The sequence below is a fragment of the Octopus bimaculoides genome, chromosome 14 (assembly GCF_046866305.1).
Source record: "Octopus bimaculoides isolate indiv1 chromosome 14, ASM4686630v1, whole genome shotgun sequence".
Taxonomy (NCBI): Eukaryota; Metazoa; Mollusca; class Cephalopoda; order Octopoda; family Octopodidae; genus Octopus; species Octopus bimaculoides.
In genome coordinates this window covers 2,247,809-2,260,308 of record NC_142941.1, presented here as the reverse complement: position 1 = coordinate 2,260,308, position 12,500 = coordinate 2,247,809, and the positions used below count along the sequence as shown (strand labels likewise).

The 12,500-nt window shown below is 36.6% G+C and overlaps 1 protein-coding gene across 4 annotated transcripts in view; it reads left to right on the top strand.

The window, feature by feature from the left end:
• The window catches only part of LOC106873951 (protocadherin-18), a 71,332-nt gene that overhangs the window by 27,173 nt on the left and 31,659 nt on the right, over positions 1–12,500 (top strand). For 2 of the 4 annotated variants that reach the window (XM_052972931.2, XM_014921493.3), the window contains exons 2-3: positions 1,415–3,841; positions 6,715–6,787. In XM_052972931.2, coding sequence (XP_052828891.1) covers positions 1,442–3,841; positions 6,715–6,765 — 2,451 coding nt within the window. In that variant the 5' untranslated portion in view covers positions 1,415–1,441 and the 3' untranslated portion in view covers positions 6,766–6,787. The remainder of the gene's footprint in view (positions 1–1,414; positions 3,842–6,714; positions 6,788–12,500) is intronic. The other 2 variants (XM_014921496.3, XM_089362148.1) reach the window with 1 other exon arrangement.

Sequence of the window (12,500 nt, the reverse complement as noted above, 5' to 3'; positions counted from 1 at the left end):
GCGATGATGTAGCTGCTGTGAAAATTATATTTGCTATTGTGGGCCTTGATACGGCTTTAAAAAACTCACTAAAGCTCTTAAATACATTTTACAGAATTCTGCAGTCAAGGATTTTTTAAATGAACACTGTTTTAGAGAAAGAGTTTAGTGACACACACACAAACATGTATATCTATATCTATCTATCTATCTATCTATCTATATATATATTATATATCTTGTGTGTATATATATATATATATTCATTATTTTATGTGTTTCAGCCCTAAGTCTGTGGCCATGCTAGGGTAATATATATATAGTGAGAATTTACAAAAAAACAAAAGACGAAGATGGGTTTGTAATATATATGTGTGTGTATATATATATACATTCTGAGTTTAAATGCCACTGGGGTCGACTTTGCCTTTCATACTTTCGAGATCGATAAAACAAGTCAAGCACTAGGGGGATGTAATTGTCTCGTACCCTCCCCCCACAAAATTGCTGGTATTACGCCAAAATTTGAAACCATTATTATCATTATTCCGCTAATGCATGCTAATTTATTTAGCAGGGATATTATCTTGGTGTTTGGTGACAAGTCTCTTCAAATCTTCCTCAGGATTCTTGCAGAATATAGGATAATATCTTTTCAGAAAGTCAACAATGCGAGTTTCAATTCCAATCTCGCTCAGTTTTTTAAGCAACATTTTCGGTGTTGTGCCAAATGCACCAATCACTACAGGAATAATAGTTGTCTTGGATTCCGCCGAGGTTGACTTTGCCTTTCATTCTTTTGGGGTCGATAAATTAAGTACTAGTTGCGTACTGGGGGTCGATCTAGTCGACTGTCCCCCTCCCCAAAATTTCGGGCCTTGTGCCTAGAGTAGAAAAGAATAGTTGTCTTGGTTTTCCACAAACTCCTTGTTCTCTGGTTCGATCCTGATATTCTTTATGTTATTATTATATAATTGTCCTTGTGGTGCTTCTACAAACTAATAGCGATACACTTAAACTGTGTCGGGCCATGGAATTTGTTGAACCAGAGAGGAGCAGATTAAAAAAGTTGAATCTGAACCAGTGAGAAAAGATTTTAAGAATTCTGTTTAGAAAATAACATATTTTTGCAGTCTTTTTACATTTGTGAGTGTGTGTGTGTGTACATACATATGTACCCATCATACATGTACTCATCTATTTCTTAGACACAATTCCCCAACGACTATATTTCCCTGAAATGGTTCTTTATTAAAGCAATAGTATGTGATTTGAGGGGAGATTTATTTGCTCTTGTCATCAGGTTGGCTGAATCGGGGAGGGTTTTTTTTTGCTTGGATCATAACAATGTTACTATTTTTGATGTTCTCGTTGTGTAAGAAACTATTTTATCAAACTGAAAGATATTTCACAAATAATTCTTTCTATATTCCAGGTTTCTTTGATTCGTCGTTAATTCGCCATGAAGATGTATAAAGGTGTGTTGCAGTGGCTTGCACTGTCCTTTTTCTACCATGAATGTCGGGCTGTCGACCTCATTTACCACATAGAAGAAGAAAAAAGCCCTAATAGTTATGTCGGTAATATCGCTTCAGACTCCAAGTTGTTAGAGAGTATTCCAAGCGAAGAACATAATCTGGTGAGGTTCCACCAATTACACCAGAGACAGACAGGAAATGATAATCTTTTTACTGTTTCTAAAACTGGAGAGCTCTACACTGCCCAGAAACTTGATGCTGAGTTACTTTGTACATCAAATACGGAATGTTTCCGGATAATCAAAATATCAGTTCGTAGAGTACAGACATTTATGAAAATCTTAAAAATCAAAGTAGTTATTGAAGATGTCAATGACAATTCCCCAGAATTCTTGAAAAAAAGTGTAAAACTAGATTTTTCAGAAGGAGATGCCATGGGCTTAACAAAATCAATTCCGAATGCCATTGATAAAGATGTTGGCGATCTAAATTCAAAGATTATTTATGAACTTCAAAGAAAAATCAATGATCCATTTAAATTGTCAGTTACGAAAAGGATGACTGGAAGTTCAAAGTTGGGGTTAATCCTTACAGAGAGACTTGATAGGGAGAGAAAAGCTAGTTACACACTTCAAGTTATTGCCAGAGATGGTGGCAATCCAATGAGACAGGGTATTCTTCACATCCAAGTTTCAGTTACAGATTTGAATGACAATTCTCCCCTCTTCACCCAAAATACATTTAACATTTCAATAAAGAACACACATCATAGAAATACACCCATTTTAATTCTTTCAGCAAAGGATTTAGATTTTGGAAATAATGGAAAGATCTCCTACCATTTTAGTCCAGAAACATCAACTGCTGCCACACAACATTTCTATCTAAATGCTGAAACTGGCGGCATCTTTGTAGTGAAGAATTTTACTTCAAGACAAACACAAACGTACAAACTCTATGTTGAAGCTAAAGATGGTGGAAGCTCCCCACTGACGTCTATTGCCATGATTTTGGTCAATGTTGTTGACCAGCAGAACCATCCTCCAGAGATAGATATTAACTTTGTCACTGAATTGACAAAGAATACAGCTTCAATATCTGAAGGGATCAAAGTTGGCAGTTTCATAGCTTATGTCAGTGTTATTGACAATGATATTGGACAGAACGGTGAGGTGGAATGTAGCCTACACCATGATAAATTCCTTCTTTTAGATTTAGGATCAAATGAATATAAAATTACGTTAAAGAAATCTGTTGACAGAGAGAAACAAGATAGGTATGACATAACAATTTCTTGCGAAGACAAAGGGTCCCCTCCTTTACAGACTCAGAGACAGTTCTCCATTGAAGTGATGGATGTCAACGATGTCCAGCCACAGTTTACAAGAGAGACATTCAAATTCCTGACTTACGAAAATGAGAAACCCAATTTCCCAGTTGGTTTTATTGATGCAACTGACCCAGACATTGGCCTGGGAGGGACACTCGTATATTCCTTGTTTAGTAACACAGGAAACAATTTACCATTTATTATTGCTGATTACGGTTTCATCTCTACAAACAGACCGTTAGATCGTGAAAAACAGGAAGCATTTAGATTCAAGGTTTTTGTCAGAGACAGTGGCGACCCTTCCTTAAATAACACAGCCAATGTGATTGTCGAAGTTCTTGATGAAAACGATAATGCCCCTTACTTTACATTCCCTAGTGTTAATCCTTTTAGTCTTGATGTTCATTATTATCCTCAGAGCAAGAACGACATCACAGTTCTGAAGGCTTCTGATAGAGACAGCCGCGAAAATGCCTTCTTAAAGTATGAAATACTTGACGGCAATACTAAACAACTGTTTAAAATAAACCCTTACACAGGAGTAATGTCCTTTTCACGGACAGTTTATCAAAACGATGCCGGGTCTTATAAACTTCTGTTGGCTGTGAAAGACAACGGTACGCCAGCATTGTCTTCAACAACCACTCTTTCTTTGACATTAACTGTTAGTAATAAAACCTCAACAAAACTGAACTCTGCTCATCTCCCGTCGGACAATACCGTCGATGCCACCATGTTGATAATCATTGTCGTAGCAGCTGTGATAGTGTCTATAGTTGTTGTGGTATCTGTTACATTGTGTATTGTGAGATGTAACAACGAGCAAAGTAACCAGGCAAGACCTGGAGTTAGCACAGCCATCCCTTGTAATCGTGAAAAAAGTCACTATACAACACAGACGAAGAAAACCATTCCAGCGCCTCGGCACTCTGTGGAGATGCGCAACAGGAATATTCTGTTGATGGAATCCAACAACGAGTTTTATCCACAGTACGAGTCCCAAAATGACTGGATAATACCTTCCACAGAAAGGAAGTCTCCTTCAACATTATTGGTAAGTTAAAGTTTTAATGGAAATATCTTTTATTCTTTGACGCTTTCCCTCCTTGGTTCAGGGATGAAGCAAAAACTAGTAAAAACGAATAAAAACACTTCAGAATCTTTTTCCTGGATTGTATGTTAACCTTCCTCATCACTAAACAGGTAGAGTTATGTGTCTTGTTGAAGGACTGAAGGTAAATACAACCAGGAGACTGAACAGCTGGGAAGTGAACTCGTGTATTGACCCTTAGCTTTACTGAGTAGGAAACGAAGGTGGGGGGGGGGAAGACAACGGTTGGGATCTGTCTGGCTGTCTGTATGTTTATCTACAGAGGGAGAGAGAGAGAGAGAGAGAGAGAGAGAGAAAGAGAGAGAGAGAAAGAGAGAGAGAGAGAGAAAGAGAGAGAGAGAGAGAGAAAGAGAGAGAAAAATGAAAATATAAGATAACAATGTCAGAGAAATGAGTAAAGAGGGGGAGAGGCAGAGGGGAGTGAAAAAACAATATGGTGGATAGAGGAAGAGAGGTGGAGGAAAGGAGGAGGAGTAGAGGAGCGATATAAGAAAATAAAAGAGAAGAGATAAAGGGGAGAGAGAGGAAGAGGGAGAGAAAGAACCCAAGAAATAAAGGGAGAGTGGAGAGGATGAGAGATGTCACCGTGGATGACAATAATGAAAGGGAGATATCTGAGCGATACTATTCCAATGTTGATGTAAATTTGAGAGGGGAGGACATTGAACAGACGATCCCTTTTGTATCATATGTGACTGTTAGGTCACTCAAATTACTAGAAATAGTAGTAAACTCCTCTTCAAATAAGGTTTTACTGACTTATGAAGAAAAGACATGACATTTTAGAGCGCTATGTTTGAAAAAATAAATGGAAAGAAACAGGCTGGTCATGGGTGGTCATGGCTGGATCGTTGTCTTACCAAAGGTCTGTCAGATGTGAGTGCAATGACATTAAGACGATACCGATGAAGTAGACAACGGTAAACAACATTTAAGTCAGCCCAACAACGAGAAGGGAGACAATTCTTAACCATAAGACGATTGTTTCGAAATGGGTCGACACAAACAGAATCTCAGTCAAAAATTATATATAATGTGATGATGGTGGTGCTAAGCTTAATATTAGGATTAGCAAACAAAGGTGAATAACTCTTGATATGTTTTGTTAAAGACGTCGTAAGATGACAAACGGCACGGAGTCGTTTATGAGAGAAGTCTGGGAGATTCTCGTCTCCGAAGTTTACCAAAGTCTTAGGACCAACACAAATGCCACGAAATCTTTTATTTGCCATGACGGAAGGGTTTAATGTTTTTTTTTTTTGGAATGTTCAATTCCGTAGTGAGAGGTAGCACCTACAATCCCCTTTTTTAGGGACCCCACCGAGACTGGTGGAGGGAAAGGGGAGGGGTAAGTGATCCTTAGATCGAAGCAGAGTGGACTTACGTTTAAGGTATCCAGGGACCAGGAGTGGACAGGGTGACTGGTTAATTCTATTGCTTAGCAACAGATGTGGCCCCAGGGTTGATTTTCCACACAGGCTTTGGTTGATCTGATGCTATGGTTGAGGAGGTCAGCTTAAAGTGTCACAATGTAGGATTGAACTCAAAACCATATCACTGTGAAAAAAAAACAACTTCTTAACTACACAGCCAAGCCTGTAGATATCTTTGGAAAGCAGAACATCTGTATAGTGTTACTGCTGCTGCTGCTGCTGATGATGATGTTTAGCCTTAGGTCAGAATATTCCACCTGTGACCATTCCATCTTTCCATTTGCCAAGGACTGAACTCTTGCTTGAAGACTGAGAAAAGAGATACATCTTAGTGAAGACTGCAACACAGTGGTTGTCATTGTTGTCTAGCCCCAGTCCCACCCTAATCCATCAGTACTGTACCCAAAGACTTCCTAGCATGACCATCACTTGATATTTTCAAACACATATCTATCTAGGACTCCCTGATCTAATAAACCCTTTTAGGTTGTTAAATTATGATCTGAGGGAAATTTAGTGATTATATCCAAAAGATGATGCAACTACATACAATCTTATAACTTTCTGAAAAACACATGTTTTGAAATGAAATTTTGCAGTGATAAATGCAAATATAGAAATGAGAAATCTCAAATCTCTTTAATTTAATTATATTTTAAAGTTAAAATATAATTTTCTTTGGAAATTAGTTCTACTTTCATCATTTTGTATAAGCAATTACAGGTATTGTATGTACAGGTATTGTATGTACAGGTATTGCATGTACAGGTATTGTATGTTGTTGGATGACTTATAAACAATGATTCATGGTGTACATTATGATATCAACAGTTCAGTTGGTACTAATTTAGTTTTCTATTAAAACATTATTATTTAAACAAGTAAAGCAATTCTTTATTGACAAATATCAATACAAAGCACTGAAGTCAGAAAATATTTGCTACAAATTATTTACTTGTTTTAGTGTAACGTCTGCTTTCAGTTTTTCTCATCATTATCTTATCACACACGTTGTGTCAGGGCTGCTAGTTGTGTAGTAGTACCTAGTGGTATTCTACACTAGGGTAATGTACTAGTGTTGTTATTTATAATTAAGTTGGTGACTTCAATCAGTAATGTCTATATATTAATTAACAAGTCATGATATTTAATTATTAAAAATAGGTATGTAATGAACACACCTGTTATTTTTTCTAATACAAAATATTTAGAATATAGAATACAATACATACATACATACATGCATGCATCCATACATACACACATACATGATACATATATACACGCACGCACGTACACACACACTCACATATATATACATAGGTGTGTGTATATGTGTTTATTAAGGACACAGTAATGTATATATGCATCTGCTTTTCACAGCTGACCGACCGAATTCCAAGATCTGAAATATACTCTATGAAAGCGGCTTGACCAAAGGATATATATATACATGGTAGGTTTATGCACAATAACTATATATATACACACACACTTACATATACACCAACTATAGTGAAACGGTTGTACAATTGCTTAACCCGCTAGAAATACCAGTCAGTCTCCTTTAACCACTTAATGACTTGAGAAAGAGGGACATAATGGTAGGGAGAGTGTTTGGATAAAAGAACTCAATAAGTTCTGTAACATGACCGTCATGTCTGGAATGTCTTTGACCATAGGTCTATTAAATAAGGTTTATTCTGTGTCTAAAGCCTAACAGTAACTACAATAAATTAACATTTAAAATAATTTCCAGTTGTAAAGGGAGATAACTTTTAGACGAGTTACATTCCTTGAATATACTCCGAAGATATTTTTTAATAATGGATTTTATCAATTTGCGGCAATAACATAAATTTCTTTTTAGGGCCATTCGTTCATTAATTTGAAGTAATTAATTTGCTATTAACATTAGAATAGAAAGAAGACATTGCAAGTGATTAATACCAACTGTTTGAATCAAAATGTGTGGACAGTTCCGCTTGCTCAATACTGACACATTTTGATCATCTCAATGAAATATAACGTGTGTGGGGTCGGGGCTTACCTTACTAGATTATAGGATTATAAGGGAGACTAGCTGAGAGCAACGTGTACATGTGTACATGTGGGAATATATAGACATGAACTTACATAATATGTTAATGTGCTAGTATATATATATATATATATATATATATATCAACTATATGAACGTATGTATGCATTATATGTACACACACATATTATGTGTGTGTGTGTGTATGTATGCATGGTCATGCGGTTAAGAATCTCACTTTGTAATCACATATTTCAGTGTTCATTCCCAATGTGTGGCTCTGTGGAGAGATTTCCGTTTCTATGGCACCAGACTAGCCGATTATCTTTTATAGTGGAATTAATAGAGAGAAACAGTTTGAAGCCCATTCTCTTCCAATTCCTCTTTCTGTTACTGTTGGATTCTCTTCCTTCTTTTATTCCCAGTTGTTCATCATTCCTCTTTTTTATCATATTACCATTGTCCCCAAATGGTGGTGGTGGTGGTGGTGGGGCAGGCATTATTGGTGGAAGAGCAGGGGTGGGTTCCCATTGGTCAAGTTTTGGAATTAAAGACGAGACAGATTTTCTCATTCTTCATGGTGCTGGAGCTAATCTTGGTGTTGTTGTTGTTGTTTCTGTTGTGGACCATTCTCCTCCTATTCCTTCTCCTACTCCACTTCACTTGTCCTGACTGACCGTGATTGGGGACATTTGGTCTTCAACTTCCTGGTCTTGCTGCTACAAAACTAACAGCTGACCCTTGCTCTTCTTTGCACCATTGGTCTCAACACCTTACTTCCTGGGTCCGTCATGTGACAGATCTCAGGAATGGTTCTCTGGTTTTCAGGTAATGAATGACTTGAAAACCATTACTGCTCCCATTGGACCCTGTGTCCTTTTTCATGATCTCCACATTGCTCCATGAAAACGTAAACAAACTAGGGCTGAATGTCCCTTGCTGCCATCTTTGCTTTGTGTGGGTTCATAGATTGGGGTCAAAGTCAATGTTTGCTGATTTCTGTTTTCCATTCTGTCTTTGCTTTATTCTTGAAGTGCAGAATGATGGCCCCATTTCATTTGCCTCAGACAATGAATGCAATGATGCCCAACACATCATTCAGGGACTTCTCTCAAGCACCTCTTTGAGGGTACATGCCAATTCTCTCCCAGTTTGATCCCACATAAATTCCTCAGGCAAGGGAACAGGGACATTCTATTAGGGCAGAGCTGCCAATGCTCTTTCTTAGTTTGGACCCTACACAAATTCAGAAACTCTCAACTAATAAAGCCAAAACTATTTCTCCTCCTGTTTTTCGCTGCACAAAGTCTGAGATCAAATGTGAGTGCTTCTGTTGTTGTTGTTGTTGCTATCGTTACTGAAGTTGTTGTTGTTGTTGCTGTTGTTGTTTTTCACAATCAAGCCTGGCATTAAAGTCGTTTCTGCTTCAAAAGTCCTTCAGTTTTCATTCTTCAAAATCTCTTCATGCCAAAGCAAAGTATTTGTGTCATATAAATTCAATTTTATTTATTGTTTGATATTTGTAGAAATATTGATGTTGTTGTTGTTTTTGTCACTGGATTGTTAAAAATACACCACAGACATATACACCCTTGCTACAATTCTCAGGGAAGTTCAATGTAACATTGCATGTGACAGGGGGTGGGGGTGGGGCTCTTTTGAATTGCAGGTAGAACTCATTTTTGCCAGCTGAGTGGACTGGAACAACGAGAAATAGAGTGTTTTACTCAAAGACACAATGCACTGGCAAGGCTTGAACTCACAACGTTATGATTGTCAGCCAAATACCCTAACCACTAAGTCACACTCCTTCACTCAAGCAGTCCGCACACAAAACACAAGTTTTCAGTGTTTTAAACAAGTTTGTAAATTCTAATTTGTGGATAACACAATCACCTGTCTTGACAAACAAGAATAATAGATTCTGATTCAGGTCTGGGACCAATAAACTGAGGGGAGGGGGTAGTCAATACTATTGAGCTCATTATGTGACTGGTATTTGTTTTATTCACCCTAAAAAGATGAAAAGCTAAGTTAATCTCAGTGGGGTTTGAACTCAAAGAATAAAAACTTGGAATTCTGAATGACATTCTGTCAGATACTCTAATGATTTTGCCAGCTTGTCATCCTCATAATAATAATAATAAAAGTAATAATAATAATAATAATTATAATAATTCTTTCTACTAAAGGCACAAGGCTTGAAATTTGTGAAGAGGAGACTAGTTGATTACATTGACCCCAGTGTTTTACTGGTATTTAATTTATTGACCCCGAAAGGATGAAAGGCAGTTGACCTTGGTGGAATTTGAACTGACAATGTAGCGACAGGCAAAAAAATAAAATAGCTATGATAATAATAATAATAATAATAATAATAATAATAATAATCCTTTCTATTATGAGCAGAAAAATTTGGAGGGAGGGTGCTAGTTGATTATATTGACCCCAGTGCTTGACTGGTACTTATATTATTGACCCCTAAAGGATGAACACCGATGGATCAGAGGGTGACCTTTAAGTTCCTCTTTCTCAAATATGGAAAGTTTCTTGTATTTAAATAAAATATCTCTGTAGACAGAAAAATAGAGATCAGTTGCTCAGGTTTCAATATTGTTGAAAGATTTGAACCTGACAAACAATCACAGTCACCTCCCCGACGATGATGATGATGATGATGTTTTTGCTGTTGTTGGTGATGGCAATGATGATGATGGTGATGGGTTGATGGTGGTGGTGGTGACTTTTATGTTGCTTGCATTAAGTGACTCATTAGTGAAATCACTCATCAACTCTCCTCTAATACTTTTGCAACCTCTCCCCTCACCCCCCTGCTGCAGTTTATTAAAATCTTGCACCTCTCCCCTCTACCTTCCCGCTGCACCTCACTGGACATCACTGCAATAAACTGTTGCACCATAACGGCTGCACTACTGGAATCTGCATCAGTCTACCTCTGCAATTGCTCTCCGGTAACTGATATCAATGATCAGTGTTGATGCACCTGGGTACATTTAGGGGTCACACAAGTACTGTCTCGTTACAATGTTAATTATAGAATCAGAAAAACACTTTCTGCACTGATTAATGTATGCAACAGGGTGCATTAATGGCAGGCTGTTGACTTTTCTCTGATATATTGGGTGTGTGTGTATCTGTGTGTGTGTGTACATATGCATATATGTACATATATATATATATATATATATATATATAAATGTGAGTATGTGTATATATATATATATATATATATATATATATATATATATATATATATATATATATATATGTATGTATATATATATATATATATATATATACACACACACACACACACATATATAAATATATATACACATGCACACACGTATATATATATATATATATATATATATATATATATATACAAATACATATTTGGTGGTTAGTATTTGGAGTTTAAATTTGACAATATATTCATGGACGCCAAAGTTACAGACATTCCTAATAGCATATGTATATATATAGATAGATAGATAGATACAGAGAGAGAGATAGAGGGAGAGAGAGATTGAGAGGGAGAGAGAGGAGAGAGAGAGAAAGAGAACAAAAAAAGACAGAGATAGTTAACTAAATAGAAAGATATATAAATTTTCATTGATTCACCGAGAAGTGATAAATTAGAAAGCTCACTACACAAATGTAGAGTGTGTGTTTGTATGTACACATACACATATATGTATATATGTATGTACATATATATATATATATATATATATATATACATGTGTGTGTGTGTGTGTGTGTATACACACATACTCATATATGCTTGTATATATATGTACATACACACTCACATGCATTCATATGCTTAAGCATAGATAAATGTAGATCTACGTGCCCAGACATACATATAACTACATACACACACACATACATGCATGCGTGTGTGCACAGACACACACATAAATGTTGGTGGTAAGGGTTAGGGTTAAATCAGATTGGAACCTGGTGCAGCCTTCTGGCTCGCCAGTCCTCAGTCAAATTGTTCAACCCATGCCAGCATGGAAAGCAGCAACAATCGAATGGTGCTTTTTATGTGCCACCGGCACAGGAGCCAGTCAGTGACCCTGGCAATGATCATGCTCGGATGGTACTTTTTACGTTCCACTGCCACTGGTGCCAGTCAGGCAGTGCTGTCATTGGCCACATCAGCAAATTTGATATATGTATGTGTATATATATATATATATATATATATATATATATATATTATTAGGTTGAGGAAAAATTTTATGTGCCAAACTTGTGCTAAATGGCCATGTCATAAACACTGAACTTTACTGCAAGCAACTCGATCGAGTCCATGATGCGCTGGTTGAAAAGTACCTAAGACTTGTTCGTGGAAAACACGTTTTGTTTCAACAAGACAATGCAAAGCCGTATACCACCAGAAAGACCAGCAACAAGATTTAAGAATTGGATGGTGTGGAAGTTCTGCTGCATCCAGCCTATAGTCCAGACATTGCTCCATCTGACTTCGGTCTCTTCCGATCAATGCAGTGCTTTATGAAAGGTCACTGATTTGAGTCATGAAGTTGAAGCTAAAGAAGACTGTTGAGAATTTTCCGATCCAAAGCCAAAGGATTGGTACTTTGACCAAATCCAAAAGCTTGCAGATCGTTGACGCAGAAGGTCGTGGAAAATGTTGGTCTTTATTTTGAAGAATAGTTGTTGTTTTTTAATAAATTATTATTTTAACACGGCGCACAAAATTTTTCCTCAAGCTAGAAACTATATATACTATTTATTGATATATATATATATATATATATATATATATATATATATATATATATATATAAATGAGAGCATTCTGTATGTTCTTTGCCTGTTATATTTAATGTCCATTCCTCCTGTTTGTTTAATTCCCATAAAACATAAAATCATAGCACCGATAACTGGTTGAGTTGTGCACACATAATGATTAACTAACTCGCTTAGGTGAGCTAAAATTGCACTGCCTAAATTCATGTACATACATGTATATACCAGTATGTATGTATACATACATATATGTGTGTTTATGTGTATGTATGTGTGTGTGTTTGTGTATGTCTACATAGGTATGCATATATGTGTATGTGTG